General features: G+C 43.0%; 1 protein-coding gene and 1 long non-coding RNA gene across 2 annotated transcripts; one reads left to right on the top strand and one right to left on the bottom strand.

Moving 5' to 3' along the window:
• Positions 1–3621: 3621 nt before the first annotated feature.
• Positions 3622–17795, top strand: LOC138973765 (uncharacterized). The gene is made up of 3 exons (XR_011458147.1): positions 3622–3837; positions 8337–8464; positions 17552–17795. It is a non-coding gene; the product is annotated as an uncharacterized lncRNA (long non-coding RNA).
• A 64-nt stretch (positions 17796–17859) lies between these two features.
• On the bottom strand, positions 17860–23200 carry LOC138973764 (uncharacterized). Its single transcript, XM_070346477.1, has 4 exons — positions 23070–23200; positions 21969–22571; positions 21462–21514; positions 17860–20933 (listed from the first exon to the last, which is right to left on the bottom strand). Exons 1-4 carry the CDS (start codon positions 23161–23163, stop codon positions 20820–20822), a joined length of 864 nt encoding a protein of 287 aa, XP_070202578.1. The 5' UTR covers positions 23164–23200; the 3' UTR covers positions 17860–20819.
• Between the last annotated feature and the right edge of the window lie 1703 nt (positions 23201–24903).

Here is a 24903-nt window from a genome sequence, read left to right as displayed (position 1 = left end):
TCTCATTACTTTATTGTCCCATCCCAAGGTAGTCCACATCTTATGGCCCAGAGAGGTAATAAAATCTCGGGACAAAAATCAGACAGTCAGCGAGCTACTTCTGTTCCCTGACATGGCCCATCGTGGCCTATTGCCTATTTTCGCGGATAGGTGTGATATTGTGAGAGACGGACTGAATGACACTTGACTTAAAGTGTGAAGCGACTAGAATACCAAAAGCGTTTCTGCTTCAAGACAGGCCTTCGCACTTGGGCTGTGTCTGTGACGAACTGGAAACAGAAGTTAAATCAAAGCGTGAAATGTGTTCGATGTATTTTTGATTTCTTCAACATTAATTTTGTTTAAATTGCAGTTTCGTGGTCCCTCTTATATACTGATAATGGTAATAGTAATCATAAAAAAAATAAAACAATAATAAAGGTTTTTTTATGTATTGCAAATCCTGACATGGTTCTGGGCGTTTCACAAAATTAATGTGTTAACAAAATTACAAAGCAATGTACATAATGAACATTTTAAAACAAAACCATTTTCTCCCTATAATAATCACCAACAACTAGTACTGTGGCATCAGCATTAACATGGAAAACAAATCTGAAAATTATTAAAAGCACAATCACCTACAAGATGCACATTCTAATTCATTATTTATCCAGAATCTATCATAATATTGATTGTTTGTTATTATGTGTTTGCGGCTGCCAGTTTCGGTCAAACTAACGTTCACAACCTGTCTTTCACAACCTTTAAACTCATGTTTGTTTTGAATTTTTTTTTTTTTAATGACATTGTACTATCTCTACATCACCAATAAATAAAATTCATACATTACCATCTCGTTATACCGACTGCTAAACGTACCAGGCGGGCGGGACGGCTCTGAGTTAGCCGAATGCAATCACGTTGTCTTCTGCGCTTGAGCGCACCCCATACACAGCTCTTGACATACTCTTGAAAGCGATAAGACACCACCCGAGTAGCCAACGGCGGCTTTCTTTAATTGCGATAACAACTCGTTTCAAACTGTCGTTAAAGACAGGTCCAACTACACTTACTTGTAAGATGTTACATTATGGAGGTCAAAATACAAACAAACAAAAAACCGTGATCAAATAATCAGAACTCTTTCAAAATACTCTTAATAAAATATATTAAATGCAATAACTTTCGGTTTTTTTTTAATTCAAATAAATGTTTAAGTTTGACTGCATTTGAATAGAAACTGAATTCTGATGAAAGCAGTTACTGTAAAGTCATTTGAAGTCACATGATAAAAATCACATGGTTTAGTTGAGCAGACCACAAAGTGCAGAGCTAAAATCTGTGTATGAATCTGTGTGAAAATCCAGTCCGTTTGTCCACAGGGATGCTAGGAAGCAGTCAAATGGGGTCGCTCAATCTGCTCAAATCCAGTCAAATGGGGTCGCACGGGCCGACAAATGGGGACGTCCCCATTTGTCGGAAGCGTCCCCATTTGACTGCTCTCCAGTGACAATCGTCCCCATTTGTCGGTAAAACCACCTACACACACACACACACACACACACACACACACACACACACACACACACACACACACACACACATACATACATACATACATACATACATACATACATACATACATACATACATACATACATACATACATACATACATACATACATGAGTTGTTCTTTGCTACTGGTCACAAGTGGGGGTCAGCTCACACGGACGCATTTTTCAATACAGTCTAGGGGAGAAACTGGTCACAAAGCACCCAGTACATGCCAGAGAGATAGGAGAATCGGCACAATCAAAGAAAATACCAAAATCATTCAATAGATATGGAAATATTAAGATTTACTGTGAAAATGCCAGCAAAAATGGCGTCCAAAAACGGGAACGCACACTTGGTGCGTCTTTGAAGACTTACCTCCCGTTCTGTGTTGTTGATAATAGTCGTGTTTGTGCTGTTGTTGTTGAAATAGTATCTAATAAAACTGATGCAGTTCTTGAAATGTTGCAAATTATTGTTGTCTTTGTGAAATGCGAGAGTGTTCTGAGGCGTGATCTGCATACGGCTGATGTCCCACATAGGGTACCCCACTTCGATCAGCGTATCACTCCAAATGAGCTTCATAGCAGAAAAGCAGATACACTACCAACACACTGCATAACAGATCAACAAGTCTGAGCCAGAATCATTGAAATTTACTTTCTGTATAAAATATTGCAATCAAATTTGTTCACGATGTCCCACAAATAACGCAGGTTACCCTCGCCTTCGATTCAAAGTAACTCCAATCTGACTTAATTACAATCGAAACGCAGATGACGAACTGATTCACCACAAATTTGTGGTATTTTACACACAAATTTCAACTGTGTTGTTTCGCAATAAACAGCCATAAACAAACAAATGTGGCGCCGTCACGTCGCCTTGGAAGGAATAACGCAGGTGACCAAGGCTTGTTTCCGATACCTGTCTGATTAAAATCATCGTTTTTTCACGAATGACGGCTCTTTGGCAGATCTGGTGAGTTGGAAACTGTCTATGAATGTTTCATTTAATGTCAAATGCGTACATTCTTGTCGATATTGTTACCTTTGGGCTCATAAATTAAGTCAATCGTCGTGTTGTCCGAAAGTGACTTTTGTCAGCATAGAACTTACTGTGCTTTGATCATTGACTGAGAAGAATCTTCCGATGACACTAGTTCATTTCACTACGCGACTGCAGATCTGCAAGGAAACTTATGGCAGGGGAAATAAGCTTAACTGAAGACGAATAAGCGGAGTAACTGTTCTTCAACGGATTGCTCTGACCGATCTAAATATTTAGATCTTGTCGTCTGCTAGTCTGCTAGTAAGTAGTCTTCGGTCGTGTGAAAGTCACATCTATTTCGACTGTGCACATCGATCCGTGTAGTGAAATGTTGATCTTTGATGATTTGGCAACATAACTTCGCTAAATGTGCTTCGAGTGTATCTCTCCGTTAACCGCATTTGAAAACGTCTTTTAACAAGACCATGTTTCGACAGCCCAGACGGGGAGGATCCTCGATAGCTCACAGGGTATATAATGTTTTCCGCCGTTTTTTGAAGAATCCTTTCAAATTTGCTATTCCAAAAGTACCTTATGACACGACTCGAGTGGCAAAGAACATTCTCTGCAATTCCTGTCTCAGTCCGTGCAGCCGTTTCGGGTCCTATCGTCATCATACAAACATACACACAGACACACAAGAACCAGCTTTAAAAGTTAGATTATGTAGGAACCATGTGAACCAGTGATTTTTTCTTATGTACAACAGATACTACAGTATTTCTGCTTTATGAAAAGCAATATTTCAAAAACAAAACTAGAGATTTGAATTTTGACCACTTTTCCCCCTTTCTGTCACCAGTACTGAAGAACAACTCACATACATACATACATACATACATACATACATACATACATACATACATACATACATACATACATACATACATACACTACCACCCTCGTCTCTCTTTTCGGTCTATGTTAAAACATTTAATCAAAACTTGACTAACGTTCTGGCGCAGAATGCGCGCATGAAATAGCTCACTTTTAATTTTGGATGCTTAATGAGAGATGTGGATGATTATAATAATGGGAGCCTAGATTAACAAGAAAAGCGTGTTACGTGTTCATGGTGTTGGTCGAATCGATAATTTAACATTTAAAACCCAATGAATTCAGAAGCTCACAGCACCATCGCACTATCTGCAGCTAATCTCCGTTCATACAACGACATTGCTCTTGGTTTCCAGCAAGATCTCTGCCACAGTCGGAACGTACAGTGCACAGGAAAACTCGGTATAGTGAACGTAAGTTTTTACAATATGACATTTTAACGTTCTCAAAAACCATCAAACAAAAATCAGATGCATTCTATTTTTATTGAGTTAATTATTGTTAATATGCTGACTGTTAGCAAGGGATAACAGACATGCCGAGGAAATGCATATCAACATGTGTTATCATGTGCTTACTGTCAGAATATCAGAAATGACGGTTTTATTACCTGGCTAATTTCAACTAAAATAACTATTGAAGCGATTCTGCGCATAAGATGAAACAGCAGAATGGAGACGGACTTGAACCGAGGCTTAACGTGATCTCAGTCACCTGACCTCATGCAGCCAATCACTTACCTGACCTCATGAATATGAACAGCTGAAAAGTTATAATACAACAATCACACGCTAGACTGAACGGGACTTTTGTCTCGCCTTTTTCAAGAAAAAAGGACTGGTTTAGAATCAACACCAGACAGAATAATAATAATATACGTGTCACTGCATTTGACGTAAAGTTACGCAATTTCTTGTGCGGACACACACACACACACTCACACACACACACACACACACACACACACACACACTAACACACACACACACACACACAAACACACACACACACACACACACACACACACACACACACACAAGCAGAAGCAAAGAAGGCACGTTCACCATAGGCTTTTGTGTGGACTTTAGGGATGCAGCAAATATGGCTGTTTGAGGATGAGCGGAAGGTTCGAGTGGGTGTGTACATGGGGAGTTCAGAGAGATATGAAGAACAAGTAGACGCCACCGCACCAACGCAGAAGCAACAGGCCTTGTATTGGATGCGTGCGTCTACCGGAAACCGATGCAATTTTCTGAGGTGCATGGGGAGTGATGTGGTCTCTCTGTTGCTGACCTTCACGACAGGACGAGCAGCGTTGTTCTGGACTTTCTGGAGTTTATTCAAGAGGTACTGCAGGCAGCCTACAAGCAGTGAATCGCAATAGTCAAGACAAAGGCAGAGATAAGAGTCTGAGTTGCTTGAGAGGAGAGGAAGTGGCGAATCGAACTAATGCGTCTAAGTTCAAAGTTTGCAATGCGGACCTTGCAATGTTCAGGCGATCTGCGCACGGAGTAGCATTGTGATGAGATGGGTGCTGTCTTGCAATGTTCAAGCGATCTGTTCATTGTGAAGTGTCTTGCAATGTTCAAGCGATCTATCTAGATCTGTTCATTGTGAGGAGATGGGTGGTGTCTTGCAATGTTCAAGCGATCTGTTAATTGTGAAGAGATGGGTGGTGTCTTGCAATGTTCAAGCGATCTGTTCATTGTGAAGAGATGGGTGGTGTCTTGCAATGTTCAAGCGATCTGTTCATTGTGAAGAGATGGGTGGTGTCTTGCAATGTTCAAGCGATCTGTTCATTGTGAGGAGATGGGTGGTGTCTTGCAATGTTCAAGCGATCTGTTCATTGTGAGGAGATGGGTTGTGTCTTGCAATGTTCAAGCGATCTGTTCATTGTGAGGAGATGGGTGGTGTCTTGCAATGTTCAAGCGATCTGTTCATTGTGAGGAGATGGGTGGTGTCTTGCAATGTTCAAGAGATCTGTTCATTGTGAAGAGATGTGTGGTGTCTTGCAATGTTCAAGATATCTGTTCATTGTGAAGAGATGGGTGGTGTCTTGCAATGTTCAAGCGATCTGTTCATTGTGAGGAGATGGGTGGTGTCTTGTCATTCTTACCTACACCCTCCGAGAAAATGAGCTATTCGGTATATTCACATGGTGAAGTATGTATTGTTGATAATAAAATTATTTTCTTGGAATAAGTCACCCTTATATTTTTAGTTCAAAATGTTAGATTGTCGTTGCTTATTTCGGAGTGATAAACAAAAAGGGTCCCGGACTGAGCCTTATAAGATGCAGCGGGCCACCAAGCTAGAATCAGCCCTGCTTGGTCAAATAGTAATATGGTGCACCAACATGGTAATGATTCTAGCTGGGACCCGAGAGGTCGAAGAGACGGTTAGACAGGTAGAATCCCTTTGAGATGGAGACGAGGCGCACTACACGTGATCCGAGTCGTTTCAAAAATGTTACAGTCAGCTTAATGAAGCAAACCCAGCTATATTTTATTTTTATTTCACAAAACAATTAAAATCTGTTCGTAGATTAGTAGATCCGACAGAGTCAATAACAACTGAAACTGTGAACATCAATACATGTGTCACTGTACACATTTTCAGTGTTTAGCTTAAACATGTGTTGTGCGACTAAAACCGGGGTTTGCAGTACGCTGTGACATTGGCATTGAGCGACCTTGATACTAATACTGGAGAGGTCGCCCGGGCCGCCTCACACTCCTGGTGACCTTGACACTAATACTGGAGAGGTCGTCCGGGCCGCCTCACTCCTGGTGACCTTGACACTAATACTGGAGAGGTCGCCCGGGCCGCCTCACTCCTGGTGACCTTGACACTAATACTGGAGAGGTCGCCCGGGCCGCCTCACTCCTGGTGACCTTGACACTAATACTGGAGAGGTCGCCCGGGCCGCCTCACTCCTGGTGACCTTGACACTAATACTGGAGAGGTCGCCCGGGCCGCCTCACTCCTGGATTACTCCACGTCAGCGAACTAGGCTGGCGATTGAACCGCGCTATATCGACATCTAACGTCTCTAAGCACATTTCCATTGGCAGTGGATTGTAGACTGTGACTGGGTAATCCTGCGACTGTGTCGGTTTTCCTGTTGACCTGGTGAGAGGGGCACGCTAGCATCGCACTAAGAGTCTTCCTGTTGTCCTGGTGAGAGGGGCATGCTAGCATGGCGCTAAGAGTCTTCCTGTTGTCCTGGTGAGAGGGGCACGCTAGCATCGCGCTAAGAGTCTTCCTGTTGTCCTGGTGAGAGGGGCACGCTAGCATCGCGCTAAGAGTCTTCCTGTTGTCCTGGTGAGAGGGGCACGCTAGCATCGCGCTAAGAGTCTTCCTGTTGTCCTGGTGAGAGGGGCACGCTAGCATCGCGCTAAGAGTCTTCCTGTTGTCCTGGTGAAAGGGGCACGTTAACATCGCGCTAAGAGCCTTCCTGTTGTCCTGGTGAGAGGGGCACGCTAGCATCGCGCTAAGAGTCTTCCTGTTGTCCTGGTGAGAGGGGCACGCTAGCATCGCACTAAGAGTCTTCCTGTTGTCCTGGTGAGAGGGGCATGCTAGCATGGCGCTAAGAGCCTTCCTGTTGTCCTGGTGAGAGGGGCACGCTAGCATCGCGCTAAGAGCCTTTCTGTTGTCCTGGTGAGAGGGGCACGCTAGCATCTGCGCTAAGAGTCTTCCTGTTGTCCTGGTGAGAGGGGCACGCTAGCATCGCGATAAGAGCCTTCCTGTTGTCCTGGTGAGAGGGGCACGCTAGCATCGCGCTAAGAGTCTTCCTGTTGTCCTGGTGAGAGGGGCACGCTAGCATCGCGCTAAGAGTCTTCCTGTTGTCCCGGTGAGAGGGGCACGCTAGCATCGCGCTAAGAGTCTTTCTGTTGTCCTGGTGAGAGGGGCACGCTAGCATCGCGCTAAGAGCCTTTCTGTTGTCCTGGTGAGAGGGGCACGCTAGCATCGCGCTAAGAGTCTTCCTGTTGTCCTGGTGAGAGGGGCACGCTAGCATCGCGCTAAGAGTCTTCCTGTTGTCCTGGTGAGAGGGGCACGCTAGCATCGCGCTAAGAGTCTTCCTGTTGTCCTGGTGAGAGGGGCACGCTAGCATCGCGCTAAGAGTCTTCCTGTTGTCCTGGTGAGAGGGGCACGCTAGCATCGCACTAAGAGTCTTCCTGTTGTCCTGGTGAGAGGGGCACGCTAGCATCGCGCTAAGAGCCTTTTGTCCTGGTGAGAGGGGCACATTAGCATCGCGCTAAGAGCCTTTCTGTTGTCCTGGTGAGAGGAGCACGCTAGCATCGCGCAAAGAGCCTTTATGTTGTCCTGGTGAGAGGGGCACGCTAGCATCGCACTAAAAGCCTTTCTGTTGTCCTGGTGAGAAGGGCACGCTAGCATCGCGATAAGAGCCTCTCTGTTGTCCTGGTGAGAGGGACACGCTAGCATCGCGCTAAGAACCTTTAACAGACTTGACCTGACGTGACCCCTACCTGTGTGTAACAGTCTTGACCTGACGTGACCCCTATCTGTGTGTAACAGACTTGACCTGACGTGACCTCTACCTGTGTGTAACAGTCTTGACCTGACGTGACCCCTACCTGTGTGCAATAGTCTTGACCTGAAGTGACCCCTACCTGTGTGTAACAGTTTTGACCTGAAGTGACCCCTACCTGTGTGTAGCAGTCTTGACCTGATGCGACCCCTACCTGTGTGTAACAGTCTTGACCTGACGCAACCTACATGAAGACTAACATCGGCTGACAAACATCTAGTGATGCCTACTGGAGAAGTGTCACGGTCCGTCAACGTGTCTTGCTCTTCCTGATACAGTCTGTGAGTCTGTGGACCTGACGGGACCCCTACCTGTGTGTAACAGTCTTGACCTGACGTGACCCCTACCTGTTTGTTGCAGGTGTGTGTCTGACGCTGAGAGAGAGCACCATGCAGCCTCGTTCCTGTCTGCAAGGCGTTCTGGTCCTCGTACTCCTGTCCGCCTGCCTCGCCCGCCATGTTGCCAGAAATGACGTCATTCCACCTCCGGTAAGCCGTTGTGGATCACTCCCACCCCCTCTCCCAACCTCCAAACTCTTCATTGTCTGCCCTCTTTCTAATTTTCTCTTTCGCCAGCGCGCGCGCATGTGTGTGTATGTGTGTATACGTGCGTGCGTGTGTTTATATGTGTGTGAGTATGTCTCTCAATCTGTTTGTCTGTCCTGTCCCTGTGTCTTTGTGTGATTTCGTGTGTCTCTGTGTGTCGCTGTGTGTCAGTGTGTGTCGCTGTGTGTCTCTGTGTCAGTGTGTGTCTCCGTGTCAGTGTGTCTCTGTGTCAGTGTGTGTCGTTGTGTCAGTGTGTGTCTCTGTGTGTCTCTGTGTCAGTGTGTCCCTGTGTCAGTGTGTGTCGTTGTGTCAGTGTGTGTCTCTGTGTCAGTGTGTGTCTCTGTGTTAGTGTGTGTCGTTGTGTCAGTGTGTGTCTCTGTGTCAGTGTGTGTCTCTGTGTTAGTGTGTGTGCGATATTTGAATGACTGCCTGGTATTGTGGGCCATAGAGGAGAAGGTGTGCATTCAGTGAGGCATACATACCATGCAGTGACCGCCATGATTTGTGAATGGAAACAAAGGGGAGGGGAGAGGGGGGGGGGGGGTCTTTTTACATTTAGTCAAGTTTTGACTAAATGTTTTAACGTAGAGGGGGGAATCGAGACGAGGGTCGTGGTGTATGTGTGTGTGTGTGTGTATGTGCGTGTGTGTGTGTAGAGCGATTCAGACCAAACTACTGGTCCGATCTTTATTAAATTTGACATGAGAGTTCCTGAGTTTGATATCCCCGAACGGTTTTTTTCATTTTTTTTTTATAAATGTCTTTGATGACGTCATATCCGGCTTTTCGTGAAAGTTGAGGCGGCACTGTCACGCTCTCATTTTTCAACCAAATTGGTTGAAATTTTGGTCAAGTAATCTTCGACGAAGCCCGGACTTCGGTATTGCATTTCAGCTTGGTGGCTTAAACATTAATTAATGACTTTGGTCATTACAAATCTGAAAATTGTAAAAAAAAATTATTTTATAAAACGATCCAAATTTACGTTCATCTTATTCTTCATAATTTGTTGATTCCAAAAACATATAAATATGTTATATTCGGATTAAAAACAAGCTCTGAAAATTAAAAATATAAAAAATTATTATTAAAATTAAATTGTCGAAATCAATTTAAAAACACTTTCATCTCATTCCTTGTCGGTTCCTGATTCCAAAAACATATAGATATGATATGTTTGGATTAAAAACACGCTCAGAATGTTAAAACGAAGAGAGGTACAGAAAAGCGTGCTATCCTTCTCAGGGCAACTACTACCCCGCTCTTCTTGTCAATTTCACTGGCACTGCCTTTGCCACGGGCGGTGGAGTGACGATGCTACGAGTATACGGTCTTGCTGCGTTGCGTTGCGTTCAGTTTCATTCTGTGAGTTCGACAGCTACTTAACTAAATGTTGTATTTTCGCCTTACGCGACTTGTTTTTTTTTGTAATCGATGTCACGATTAGGTGACATGGATAAAGTGTCACTCGGTGGGGTGCCTTCTCTTGGTCAAATTATGATAGAAAGCGCCTGTGCTTCTGTCAACGGTGGTGGGTTTTGCCGACAGCGCACAACGAACACGGATATTTTTGTGGTGCACGGATTTCACGGGGGTGATTTCTGCTGTCGAAGCAGAACTCAGCTATAGCTGAACTTGATATGTGACAAGGTTAGTCACGTGTTTTCGTCAAGGTTGTCTGTCTGAGACATGATAACTGGACACTTGACAATCAGCGGCAAGAGGAGAAGGGTCGATGTCTGCGTCCTTAGAGTATGATGGTTTTCATCACGACTAGATATTTCACTTCTATCTACGTGCCGGTCTGCTAGCACAGTTAGGGCTCTAAAGGAACTTCAACGAGATACCACCTTTTCGCTGTTACATGTTTGCTGAGGACGAGTCGTCAATTTCTCTTCGCCGTGCGGGGATGGTCTTTACCGCATAAAGTATTCGGCAAGAGGTTGGATGGTGTGTCACTGTTGACGAACAGAGGCCATTCCAGGGAGGAAGCGGTTTTTGCTTCCATGAGAGTGCTACATTCATAGGCTTTTTGAGGTAATAAATCATTATTTAACGCTGTTGACGAGTCTGTGTTTGTGGAATGAAATACTCTCTGTTGTTCTTCCCAGGTTAGCGCATAATTTGCTCTTTGTGACGCTAAAATACTAATCTGTATATGTTTTTTGCAGATATGGAGAGAAGGACGGAAAATGGCTGATTTGTTGTTGTAAAAAGTCCGTTTGTGCAGGCCCACGTGCTCGATGAGATATGTAAAGATGACATGTTTAAAGGTGGAGGTTGAGGGGTAGCTGGCATGTTTAGTGCACCGGTGCTTTCTGTTGCAGCCTTTCTATCTTCTGTTTGGCTGCCTATCTGCGGGACACTGTTAGCTGCAGACGCTGTAACCGGGATCATCTGATGTAACCAGCTAACCGGCTAACCAGCAAACCGGCTAACCAGCTAACCAGCGACTGGGTGCGGCGCCTGATGTCTCCACTTTTCCCTGCTTCGTAACAACGCCAGCCGGCACTACATTCTACGGAGCAGTTGTGGAGACTATGAACAAATTACATGCCGTCCACCCAGTGGCAAAACAAAGCTAAGTGCACCATGTCTTTGCACCCCGTTGACCACCGTTGTCATCTTTTCTATTTGTGATTATATTCGAGTAGTGACAACGTGGGGTGTGTGACACCTGCATTAACTAGCACTTTTGGGCAGATCAGCTATATCTTCCCAACTGTACACGGGATCAGCGTGTTACTATAATTTTCTATATTCTAACTGGCATTTTGTCAGTGACCATTGGTATTTACGTTTTGAACGTAAAAGAACATTTTGGGAGTGAAGTCTCGAGGGAGGTGGCGAGTTATTACATAAACAGGCGTCTGAAACTTATACTTTTGTTGTTTCCATTAAATTGTATGACTGCGAGAATGGATCGTGGTGTGGTTAGTTAGTTAGAAGTAACTAACCGTTTCATAATCACCTTAAGTGATATATTGAAACGTGACAATCGATATATCGTATGTCTTTAGTTAACTTGTGGCAACTAGGACCTGTCGAATCAATAGATATTTGGAAGAAACGTTGATTCTCATTTAGCAATGTAAATAGAATAGAGATATAGAAAAGCTTGCTATCCTCCTTAGCGCAACCGCTACCGCGCTTTTCTGGATTGTTAATGTCACTGCCTTTGCCACGAGCGGTGGACAGACGATGCTACGAGTGTAAGGTCTTGCGGAAAAAATGCAATGCGTCCAGTTTCATTCTGTGAGTTCGACTTAGCTTGACTAAATGTTGTATTTTCGCCTTACGCGACTTGTTTGTTTGTTTGTCTGTTGTTGTGTTTCTGTTTTTGTCTGGTGGTTTGTACTGCGCTAATCTCCTTTAAGCCCTCATATCGGCATGTCAGTTTCACAATTGAATAACGTCAAAATGACACTAAGTTAAACAATTACGACACTGGCATTTTCCAGGACCAAAGCTGATCCTAGATTAGCATTACGCTGGGTTCATGGTAATCGTGTGAGGTTTGCACTTGATGAATGTAAAATTAGAAAAGACAAGCATAAAACGGTGGTGCTGTATTTCAACCTTTCAACAAGTCGCGTAAGGCGAAAATACAACATTTAGTCAAGTAGCTGTCGAACTCACAGAATGAAACGGAACGCAATGCAATTTTTCAGCAAGACCGTATAATGTACTCGTAGCATCGTCAGTCCACCGCTCACGGCAAAGGCAGTGAAATTGACAAGAAGAGCGGGGTAGTAGTTGCGCTGAGAAGGATAGCACGTTTTTCTGTACCTCTCTTCGTTTTAACTTTCTGAGCGTGTTTTTAATAATAATAATAATAATAATATGGGAGATTTATAGAGCGCTTTACATTCTCAAAGCGCTTTACAATGACAAACATACATAATACATACAAAGCAAAGCAAAAGCATGTGCAGCAGCATTCAGCACGTACACAAGTGAACAACGAAACTCAAACACTACATCAATACAATCTGCAAGCATACTAACACAGGCAAAACATTCAAACATTCAAACACCTGATTCAAAAATGCACCATGTTGAAATAAAATTAATCAAAATACTGGGTGAAGAAGTGTGTTTTAAGGTTTGATTTGAAGGAACAGAATGTTTGGCAGTGTCGGATAGAGTAAGGGAGAGAGTTCCACGCAACGGCAGCAGAGTGGGAGAAGGCTCTCTGGCCGTGCTGTTTGCGACTAAAAGAAGATAGACGGAATATTCTAGTGTCTACAGAGGAGCGGAGGGATCGTGAGGGTGTATAAAGTGTGAACAGGTCAGACAGGTAGGATGGGGCTGAGCCAGATATTATCTTGTAGCAGATACAGCAGCACTTATATTGGATTCTCAGCTCTACAGGGAGCCAATGAAGTTTCTTTAGCAAGGGGGAACAGGACTGGGACCGAGGGGCTTTGCAGACAAGCCGGGCTGCAGAATTTTGAACGCGCTGCAAAGGATGGATGACAGACTGAGGACAGCCAATGAGAACAGAATTTCCGTAGTCTAATCGAGAAAGAATGTAGGAGGAAACAAGGGTCTTGGTGGCATCTTCAGTAAGGTATGGGCGGATAAAACCTATTCTCTTAAGCTCGATGTAAGCGGACTGACAGACTTTCATAACATGTTGTTTCATGGAGAGATCGCTATCAAGAAAGATGCCAAGATCACGGACGGAGTCTGAGAATTCAATAGTGCTGCTGCCCAAAGTGATAGAAGGAGGGAGAGAGAGAGAGGAGGAGAGGGAGGATTTGGTGAAACGAATGGCTTCTGTTTTGTCACAGTTAAGTCTAAGCTTGTTAGTGGACATCCAGAGTTCAACGTCAGCAATGCAAGACCGAAGGGAGGTGGTCATCTGGGCGTATTCTGAGGGAGTCGCTGAGTTCTGAAGCTGAGTGTCGTCAGCAAACATTTCGTGGGAAACGGAATGTCTGTCGATGAGGTCAGTCAGAGGGGAGGTGTACATGATGAACAGCACGGGCCCGAGCACAGAGCCCTGGGGAACGCCAAAAAGGAGGGAGGTTTCCTGGGATGGGACGTCGTTTACAATGACAAAATTTGTTCTGTCTGAGAGATAGGATCTGAACCAATTTAGAACTGAATTTTGGATGCCGAAAGTGTGCTCAAGGCGGGACAGCAGGATTTCATGATCAATTGTATCGAAAGCGGCCGAGAGGTCTAACAGGAGGAGCAGGGAAATTTTGTTATCGTCTAAGGAAGTCAAAATGTTGTTGAGGATACTAAGGACTGCGGTCTCTGTGCTATGGTCCGTGCGGTAGGCTGACTGGTGCGGAGTGAGGAGGTTGTTGGCAGAGAGGTGGGAGGAGAGCTGGTCTAGGACTATCTTCTCTAGGATTTTAGAAAGAAAGGGAAGGTTTGAGATGGGCCTGTAGTTCTTAAGTACGTTGGGGTCGAGGGAGCTTTTCTTCAGAAGGGGTTTAATGACAGCTTTTTTGAAATCTGAGGGGACGGTGCCAGTGGAAAGGGACTCGTTCAGTATTCTAGTGATGGTGGGTAGAAGGATGTCTAAGTGATCACAGAGGAGGGGGGTGGGGAGGGGGTCGAGGTCACAGGACGTTTTGGTAGACTTCACAATGAGTTTACGAACAAAATCTTCAGAGACTGGGGTGAAAACAGAGAACGAATTTCCAACAAAAATGGGAGAGCGGTCTGAGTCGCTGTGCTGGGTGAAGCTGTTGCGGATGGTCAAAATCTTTTCATGAAAATACTTAGAAAAACATCTGGCAGTTTAGACATGTCATGTACAGTTAGAAGGATGACCTGTTTTGCTTTACCAAGCATGGTGGTGACAGTGTTAAACAACTCTTTACAAGATGAGGATGCTGCGACCTTGGATGAATAAAAAGTGGTCTTGGCGGCATCTTTCTGCTTGGTGGCGTCATAAATCTGCTTATGTACAGTCAGCTTGGAAGATGCCCAGCGTCGCTCAGCTTGACGCCGCTCACGTTTCAACTGTTGAAGCTCCGGAGCAACGGAGTTATACCAAGGGGTAGGCGGACGCTGGCGCACCTTCCGCTGTTGCACAGGAGCGTGCTTGTCTAAGACTATCCTAAGGTTTTTGTTCAAGTCAGAGACAGACAAATCATCAACAACGATGCTAGCTAAATCATGTGAAAAATCAGACTTGTCAATAGCACGAATGGAACGCACTGACTTTACTTGAGGAACAGCGTTCTGCTTTGGAACATCAAGACGGCATAGAATAGTCACATGATCAGAGGTCAAGTCATGACAACACTCTGTAGTATGAACAAGATAGTCACTGTCCCGATAAATCACAAGATCCAGAGTGTGGGTGCTACGCAAGAACGTAGGCCGGTCAACGGCCTGAGTCAGGTCGAACATTTGCAACAGTTCTCTTAACTTTTTCGTCTTTGGATCTGACACGTTCTCATAGTGTACATTGAAGTCACCTGTGAGTAGCAAACTACCATCACATGTAGTAGCATACTCTACAAAGTCCGGGAGCTCGTCGAGGAAGAGGGAGTGTGTCAGTTTGTTGGCTCTACTGGGAGGGGGGCGGTACACACAGAACAGCTGAAGGCGCTGTTTGTTCACAGTCACTGACAATCCAAACATATCATATCTATATGTTTTTGGAATCAGGAACCGACAAGGAATAAGATGAAAGTGTTTTTAAATTGATTTCGAAAATTTTATTTTGATAATAATTTTTATATTTTTAATTTTCAGAGCTTGTTTTTAATCCAAATATAACATATTTATATGTTTTTGGAATCAGAAAATGATGGAGAATAAGATGAACGTAAATTTGAATCGTTTTACAATTTTCAGATTTGTAATGACCAAAGTCGAAGTCCGGGCTTCGTCGAAGATTACTTGACCAAAATTTCAACCAATTTGGTTGAAAAATGAGAGCGTGACAGTGCCGCCTCAACTTTCACGAAAAGCCGGATATGACGTCATCAAAGACATCCAGGAACTCTCATGTAAAATTTCATAAAGATCGGTCCAGTAGTTTGGTCTGAATCGCTCTACACACACGCACACACACACACACACACACACACACACACACACACACACACACACACACACACACACACACACACACACACACACACACACACACACACACACACACACATACACCATGACCCTCGTTTCGATTCCCCCTCTATGTTAAAACATTTAGTCAAAACTTGACTAAATGTAAAAAGAGAAAGCCATGTCCGTCTTTCTGAAAATTTCTCTCAAGCAAACGCATTTCAGACTGATTTGCACATTTCAAAACAAGAGGATCTGTATTCAAATTAGGGTTAGGCCAAGATAGTATTGCTTGTCGGCATGGTGATGAACCAGCTTAGAATCAACAGTCGGCATGCTGTCAGCGACAATGAAGGCCGGTCTGATCGCTCGGCGAGCACGTAGTCTCCAGTCTGTCTTTGCCCATTTGATTGGTTCAGCTTATTGTTCCGCTGGGAGCCAGCCAATCAGGTCACAGCTACCATCAGCCAGCGGTGCTCTGTACGAGCGACAAACATGAATAAAACAAGTAGCACAGTTTTTCTTTTGATTCGCATGGCCGTGAGACAGCGATAGTTAGATTGCCGTTAGTGGACAAGCACTGCTATGCACACTTTTATTCTCACTTCAATGCACGGACTTTTTCTCGCTTACTTTTATTTCACAGACTTTATTCTCACTTACTTCTAGTTCTATACACACACGTGTTATCACTTACTTTTATGCACACACTATTTCTCACTTACTTTTATGCACACACTATTTCTCACTTACCTGTATGCACACACTATTTCTCACTTACTTTTATGCACACACTATTTCTCACTTACTTTTATGCACACACTATTTCTCACTTACTTTTATGCACACACTATTTCTCACTTACTTTTATGCACACACTATTTCTCACTTACTAATACGCACACACTATTTCTCACTTACTGCTATGCACACACTATTTCTCATTTACTGCTATGCACACACTATTTCTCATTTACTGCTATGCACACACTATTTCTCATTTACTGCTATGCACACACTATTTCTCATTTACTGCTATGCGCACACTATTTCTCATTTACTGCTATGCACACACTATTTCTCATTTACTGCTATGCACACGCTATTACTCATTTACTGCAATGCACACACTATTTCTCATTTACTGCTATGCACACACTATTTCTCATTTACTGCTATGCACACACTATTTCTCATTTACTGCTATGCACACACTATTTCTCATTTACTGCTATGCACACACTGTTTCTCATTTACTGCTATGCACACACTATTTCTCATTTACTGCTATGCACACACTATTTCTCATTTACTGCTATGCACACACTATTTCTCATTTACTGCTATGCACACACTATTTCTCATTTACTGCTATGCACACACTATTTCTCATTTACTGCTATGCGCACACTATTTCTCATTTACTGCTATGCACACACTATTTCTCATTTACTGCTATGCACACGCTATTTCTCACTTACTGCTATACACACACTATTTCTCACTTACTTCTATGCACACACTATTTCTCATTTACTGCTATGCGCACACTATTTCTCATTTACTGCTATGCACACACTATTTCTCATTTACTGCTATGCACACGCTATTTCTCACTTACTGCTATGCACACACTATTTCTCATTTACTGCTATGCACACACTATTTCTCATTTACTGCTATACACACACTATTTCTCACTTACTGCTATACACACACTATTTCTCACTTACTTCTATGCACACACTAGCCTATTTCTCATTTACTGCTATACACACACTATTTCTCTTTTACTGCTATACACACACTATTTCTCTTTTACTGCTATGCACACACTATTTCTCATTTACTGCTATACACACACTGTTTCTCTTTTACTGCTATGCACACACTATTTCTCATTTACTGCTATGCACACACTTTTACTCAGTTACTGCATGCGCATTCACTCATTCACTAACTCAGTTCTTTACGTTTCTCTGTTTTCAGGCTGAAGACGACAAACCACACAAGGGAGGCTCTATGTCCGCTGCCTCAGCCACTGACAACGGGTCTGACTCGTTCGACTCGATCGCTCCTTCCAGCACTATCGGTGGCTTTAGAAAGCGTCGCCTTGACTCCATAGCTCCTTCAAGTAACATGGCGGGATTTGATAAAAGAACGTTTGACTCAATTGGACATAAAACCAATTTAGGTGGACTGGGCCGCGGGTAACATGTGTGGTGTTGTTGTTGCTCTGTGGTTCGTTGGTGGAATCTTCTCTCATTCAAACCAATAAAAAGATTGAGTCGAGCAAGTCGTTTCTTGTTGTTTACTTTCTCAACGTTCCCGCTCGACTGCTGAGATCTTTTATGAGTCTCGCGGTCTCACGTGATCATACATTGCACACGTCTTATTAGTGCGCCACAACGCAACAACTCGCAAAACAATCCAACAAGCGCGCAAACAATGCAATAGACAGTCATCGTCTCACATACACCCCCCGGGACATGCAACGGCGTCCCGACGTTGACCAAGTGTCATCAACGACAAAATATTACAAGCCAATTTGCACAAACAATTCTTTACCACCAAAAGAATTCTTAACGACAAAAACGTATGGCAAAACCACAAAGACAATCGTACGGTGCATCAATGGGAAGCCACACTATATCCAAAAATATAAACTGTGCACAACGCTCGCCAAAACATAGGGTGCCAAATGACAACATATCTACACACTGAAAACCATCACACTGAAACCACAAGTTGCGAAAAAGATCCCCAGTCAATTTCATTTAAGTCTTTGTCAAAACGTTTAGGCTAAAAAGTTACTCTCTAAAATATCCGTCGTGGCCAAATACATTCACCCTTTTCGTTACAACCATCAAAAACAACGAACATACACCACAAAAAAAATTATATCATAAAAAAAAATTCAAAAAATAATGTACATGTCCGGAATTTCTCCCATGGCAGCAATCTTCTTCTTTATCTTTTACATGCATAGAAAAAACACACAAGCACACCTAAGAGTGTCTTGAACAAACCATCAAAATTAAACTGTAATCACAAAACAATGTAGCCTTGACTTCGCATTGATTTCATTGCAGCATCAAATCTTGGAAAAACACAAAACCTGAAACAAGTTCAGCCCAAGAAAAAAATACAATGCAAAACAAAACACTAACAGGTTATCTCCCTTTGATCGTGCAATCCAAAGTCAATTGCAATAACACAATGTAGCCGTGACTACAACGTGCATTAACTGCAACCTAGAATATTGGAGAGAAAAACAAAACAGATTCTCTCCCTTTGATCACACTATGTTGCTTCACCATTGACAAATCAGACAAGCACAACCAATTTCCAGAAAAAAAAAGAAAAAAAAATCCGGTATAAAACTGATCTTAAAAATGTATCCATTATTCCTTTGTCATTTCCTACAAGTCTAATTGGAAATGTTATCTCCCTTTCCACAAAGCACAAAATTAATACGTAAAAATTTTACAAACGTTAAATTTTCGGTTTCTGCAACCAAATCATTACCAGCTATTGTGTTTTCAGCGTAGCAATAGGGCCCGATATTTAGACGAGACAAGTATAATGCCGACGAGTCGAAGACGAGTCGCATTATACTTGTTCGAGTCTAAATATCGGACCCTATTGCTACGATGAAAACACAATAGCGTTTATATAGCTATTCTGACATTAAATTCTGTGTTAAAATCATGTTTTTGTCAGCAACAAGTACCAGAATGGTCCATGTCGTTGATTGCAGACGACGGTTCCCTTTCCGCATGAAGCCACGGAAATAACCGAACATTGAAAAACCCACAGACATGTATTAAGGAGAAAACTCGAGATAACCGGATGTTTAGCATTACGTCAATATGCTAGGAATCATATGACGTCATGACGTATCATGCTTGCCTACGTATATTGTATGTTCGAAAGTCTGACTTCTGTTGGGAATTCGCGTGGTGAAGACTGCGGTAAATCTGTAGATGATAAGAGAACAAGGATTGTCTCAAAAGAAACGACTAAATGTTTCAGACCGGTAACTTCATTTCAACATTGCACTATATAGCTATTCTGATGAACACGTGGGGGAATTCGGGGGCTGTGATTGGATGGTCTCTTCCGATCATCAAAGCATAATGCGGCGGAAGTCGGCCATTTTACTCAATATCCAAAAGCATATTGTCGTAAACAAAGACGCATGGTTCCGGTTTCTTCCACGTGTATAAACTACACGCATACCTCGCCAGGTTTGTTTCTGTGACTAGTCGACAGACGATGCCATTTGCTTTGTGTGTCTTTTTGTTGTTGCTTACTGTACATGACATACATTACGTGTAAAATCCAGTTCTTTAACAGGCAACAAACCATGCACATTTCCAGAAGCTGCAATCTGAAGCGACCTATCTCTGATTCTAGCAGACGATCTCATCATCTCTCCAATGTCAGCAAACTCTCCTGTCACATAGAACGTCCATTGTATAGTGCAATGTTGAAATGAAGTTACCGGTCTGAAACATTTAGTCGTTTCTTTTGAGAGGTACATTTACAGAGGTTATGAACAGAACATCCGCAAAAGTAAGGTCTTGAAAAGGCAGGAAGTCTTAAATTGGGGGGTCTTAAAAGGAGGGTTCCACTGTACTCGCCAACACTCAGTCACAATTAACAATTGAAACAAGAACAAGCACCAGCATATTCGGGCTTGAGAAGGGTAAGGACAGCAAGGAAAAACAGCTTGGGTGTTCTCACAGAGTTGTCATCAATATGGCATCAATCAATCAATCAATCAATCAATATGAAGCTTATATAGCGCGTATTCCGTGGGTACAGTTCTAAGCGCTTGTCGAAGAGTTGTCAACACAGGACTAACAAAGAAACTAACATTTACATCTTACTCCGCAATCTAAATAACAGGACTACCTTCACGTGAGTCAACACGATACCAATACATTGAACCAGCAAACAGGTCTTTGCTCTTAATGTACAGTCAACTAATGCCAGTAATGGTGTTCTTTACTGTTCCAGCAAGATGGTTGCACACTGCCAACAACGGCGCTTGTCCATAGATAATGTACAATCTTGTGCTTCCGTGAATGCAGACCTGTTCCTGAGAGTGTGGTGCTTATTGGAAACTAATGTTTTGAAAATTCCCAGGTAGTCAGGATGATAATGAACAGCATTAGTCCAAATCATGGTCTTTTCTCAAAGTCGGGTCAGATCAGTGTGCAGAAGTGTTGACCATCTTGTCGACAACAAACTACAACCTTGTGGTGACATGACTGTAGACAGGATCCTGACAGGGAGCGGGTTGTCTGCGACCGTGACACAGATGGTCGTACACGTCGTCTTCTGCTGTAGGTGTTTCTGCAACCTGTCATGATATAAGTGGTTAAAGTGGGGTTGTGTTGTTGGGTGAGCGCGTGCGTGGGTGTGTGTGTGTGTGTGTATGTATGTGTGTGTGTGTGTGTGTGTGTGTGAGTGTGTGTGTGTGTGTGTGTGTGTGTGTGTGTGTGTGTGTGTGTGTGTGTGTGTGTGTGCGTGTGTGTGCCTCTCTGAAGGATTTGAGACATTTAAGTGATTGATGGAGAAAGCTCTCTCTCTCTCCCTCTCTCTCTCTTATCTCTATCTCCACTATCTCTCTCTATCTCCCTCTCTCTCTATGTTAGTGTATTTCTCTCTCTCTTTCGCTCTCTCTATCTTTCTTTCGCGCTCTCTATCTTTCTTTCGCTCTCTCTCTCTCTCTCTCTCTCTCTCTCTCTCTCTCTCTCTCTCTCTCTCTCTCTCACTCTGTTTGTCTGTCTCTCTCTCTACTATCTCTCTCTCTGTCTCCCTATGTATCTCTCTCCCATCCACCCTCCACCCCCCTCGGGCACCTCTGTCATACTGACGTTATACTGACCTCTTTCCTTCTCTCAAAGGGCATAGCAGCTTTACCAGGAGATGATCCCCCACCTGATTCAACATTCAAAATAAAGAATGTAAAAATAAGAAAATCTAATAAGTTCAAATTGACGAAAAGTTCTTCTCATTAACGTATGATTTTCATGTTCATTGACAAACGGTCTGATATTTGGAGTAGAAAAAATCTCGACCTATCCCCTCCGCCCACTTCCGGCAACACCCACGCATCATCAATGCCTTTTCTTTAGATTTTCAAAATGATTATATCCTGACTAAGGTAACAATCAATCAAAATCAAAAGAAAATAGATAAAGAAGAAGATTATTCTCTGTAATAGGCAATACTAATAGTTGACTTTGTTCTGTTTGAATAGTTACATCGTTATTTTTAGAAGGGGTGATTGGAAGAAATAAAGTGTTGTTGGTGGTGTTTATTTATGCTTGAACACACACACACACACACACACACACACACGTGAGTTCTCATTTCTCGCTCAATCTCTTACCGTCGTCTTCATGGGAAAGCGACTGGTTGTTCCTCTGTGATTTTGGAATGACTTGAGTGTACAAGTCCCCCTTGGGTCCCACGATCTTATCTGGTGACGGAGCAAAGCTGGCAGAGTTGGCGTAAATCCCTTCCATTGCAGATGTCTCTGGACAATTGGAATATTGACCTTCGTGGTCTGTCCAGTCGACCTCCGCCTTTGGAGAGCCGGCAAAGGTGGCTTGAGATGTTTCATCTTCTGAGTTGATTGGGTTCTTCAAATCAGCCGCGGAGAGAGCATCGTTGTGTTTGACCACTTCATGGGTTGCTAGTTTGGATGTGTCTGTCTCTTGGTTGAGCAAACGTTTGAGTTGGACGTGAACCGCTGCTGCTGTGACGCCAGTCCTGACGTCAGACGGTTGCATCACGTCACTTGGGCCAAAGGCTCTTTCTGCTGACCTGTGTATAGGCTGAAGCCTGCTGGAAGACGCTTCATTGGAGCGGACGTCCGTCACAGAACCATCCGGCTCTGCAGGCATTGCTCTGGAAGTGAGTGCTGCTGTTTCATGGAAGCTGGTCAAATTGGAGATGCCAATTGTTGCCCTGCCTAGGATTCGGTCATAACCTATTCACGAAAATTAAGAATAGTTTCTGTACGATCAACAACGTGCAATTGTGTCCATGCTCAATACGTGTTAACAACAATTTAAAGGAGGGTCATTAGTCGCGTCACAACGCATGACTCTATCAATGTCTATGTCAATACCTGAAGAAAAATCAAGGGAACAGTGATTTGTTTCGTAACAACGTGTTGCTCTGACTCTGCCAAAACCTGTCAAATTATGGCGGAATGGCAAGTCAAGCTTTATGAGGTAGGCCAAACGAATTATGGTTAATTCCAATGATCCGCAATCCGTTACAGTACACAGTAACTGTGTGAGGTTGAAATGCATAACATGAGTGACAAGTATCAGTTGAATTTCTTAAATGTTGTGGAAAATAAAATCTAATAAGTAAATTGCTCCTTTCAAATAAAAGAAAAAGGTTGGGATAAGATAAATAGAAACACACTGTCAAGTCAATTACAAAGACATCAACAGGGCCAGATCGAAAGGTGTATTACCATTTTTCCTTCTGCACCATCTGTTTTTCTTTCTTTTGTAGCATTGTCTTTGAAGAAAAACGACGATGACAACAAACACCGCAAACAGGAGCATCCCTGACCCACCAACTATGATTCCTGTTGGGTCTTGGTCATCCAGTGTACCTAAAACCGTAACGGGCATGTATTTATTCAATGATTTCTGACGACTTTAACTGAAAACCAAAAACGAATACAGAAGCAGTAACAAGGTAAAATGGTAATGCAACACGAAAATACAATAATCATGTTTCTGCTAAATACTAAAATAAGTTGAACCTTACATAGCATTACGCGCCTGATGCCTCAGGCTTGAAGAATTATTCATAATTAGAATTCTGTTATTTAGTCAAGGTTGTCACACAATATCTATTCTGTTTCTCAGGTAGAAATTGTGTAATACCAAAAACAAACAAACAAACAAACAAACAAACAAACACACACAATCAAAGACACATCAGATTTACACAATTATTATATACAAAAGTTAAAATCAAACATGTCCGTAGACTTATACAAAAGGCACGTATGGTCACTCAGTCCAAAAGCGATTACGTTTAGATAACATCAAAGACTTTCTCATTGTAAATTATTCCTCAAAGAAAAGGGAAGCAGAAATTTAACCTACCTTCAGATTCAATAAGGAAAATGATGTCAGCATGTTCAAAATGGTTGGACACAGAAACAGTGTAGAACCCAGAAAGCAGTTCTGAGTAATCCAGTGGTATCACTGTACAGTTCACCAAGATCTCTGAGGCTTGCTTGCAAACCGAAGAAAAAACGTCCGATGACACACTTCTTCCATCTTTGGACAGGTTGTGACCGTGGTAGGTGAAGTTGAATGTATGTGGTTCAGGATAGGCCCCCATTGTGAAGGAGATGCCTTCATTCGTCATGTTTAGTCTCTCAGTCACGGAAGCCACGCAAGGAATCGCTAAGAAAAAGAAACATTTGTTGCTGGTGTTAAACTAGTGAACCTCCTCGTAAAGTTCAGAAGCATGCATAAGCTAATGGTCGTATTCTTTCTTGTTTTTAAGCAGACGTACTTTTCTATCGCGTTCTGAATGATATAACACAAGACAAAAGAAAAACATCTATAAACAAACAAAAAAATACAAAGGCATTCGCGCAAGGTGACTTGAAGAAAGAAAATTCGAGCTTCGTGTTTGACTACAGAAAGCTTTAACAAAACAAAAACAGCATTACTCTATTACACATGTCTTATGTATTTAGAGCAGTTACCTCCCTTTGTTTGTCAGATGTAAAAGCTAAAACGCAAATGCACACTGCATAACAACGAACAAAAATATCAGTCAAATATAACTGTGTAAAAGTAGCAAACCTACGTTTGAAGAAGTACACAACCCTGGACGCCAGAGTGTAGTATTCAGCCTTGGTCCCCCAGGTGGCGTTGCAATAGCATGCCATGTGTGTGTCAGTGATACCAGCAACGGTGTTCACTGTGACAGAACTTGATACGGAGCTTGCAGAGCGTACATCCTCCTTGTCGGGGAGGTCAGGGTTTGTGCAGTAAAAATGAACAGACTCAACCAGAGGTTTCCCCCCTGTCACTGTGCAGGTAAGATTATCTCCCGTCTGGAGGAGCTTGGGTCCTGTGGTTTGTGTCTGGATCACTGGTTTTTGTGCAGGAGGATCTGCAAAAATAGGATGCATGTTCTTATTGTGTTGCAGTCTAAAGGGACAGAGTTTACCCGTACACAGAAGGGGGACAGTAGAGAGACAGTGGAGAGACACACCGTTGCTTTTAGTATTGGGGTAAAAATAAGTTAATCGAGTAACATGTTACATATATGTT

This window comes from Littorina saxatilis, linkage group LG8 (assembly GCF_037325665.1).
Source record: "Littorina saxatilis isolate snail1 linkage group LG8, US_GU_Lsax_2.0, whole genome shotgun sequence".
Lineage (NCBI taxonomy): Eukaryota > Metazoa > Mollusca > Gastropoda > Littorinimorpha > Littorinidae > Littorina > Littorina saxatilis.
Note: the sequence above shows the minus strand (reverse complement) of the source record. Positions and strands in the feature narration are given on the sequence as shown.

Bases quoted from the DNA above. Each gene is read 5' to 3' on its own strand.
- LOC138973764 (XM_070346477.1), bottom strand. From the start codon at position 23,163: ATGCTCCTGTTTGCGGTGTTTGTTGTCATCGTCGTTTTTCTTCAAAGA. The intron at 22,572-23,069 runs GTAATACACCTT...TTTCGTGAATAG, and splicing joins ATGGTGCAGAAGGAAAAATG to GTTATGACCGAATCCTAGGC. The intron at 20,934-21,461 runs GTCAGTATAACG...ATATCATGACAG, and splicing joins CCTTTGAGAGAAGGAAAGAG to GTTGCAGAAACACCTACAGC.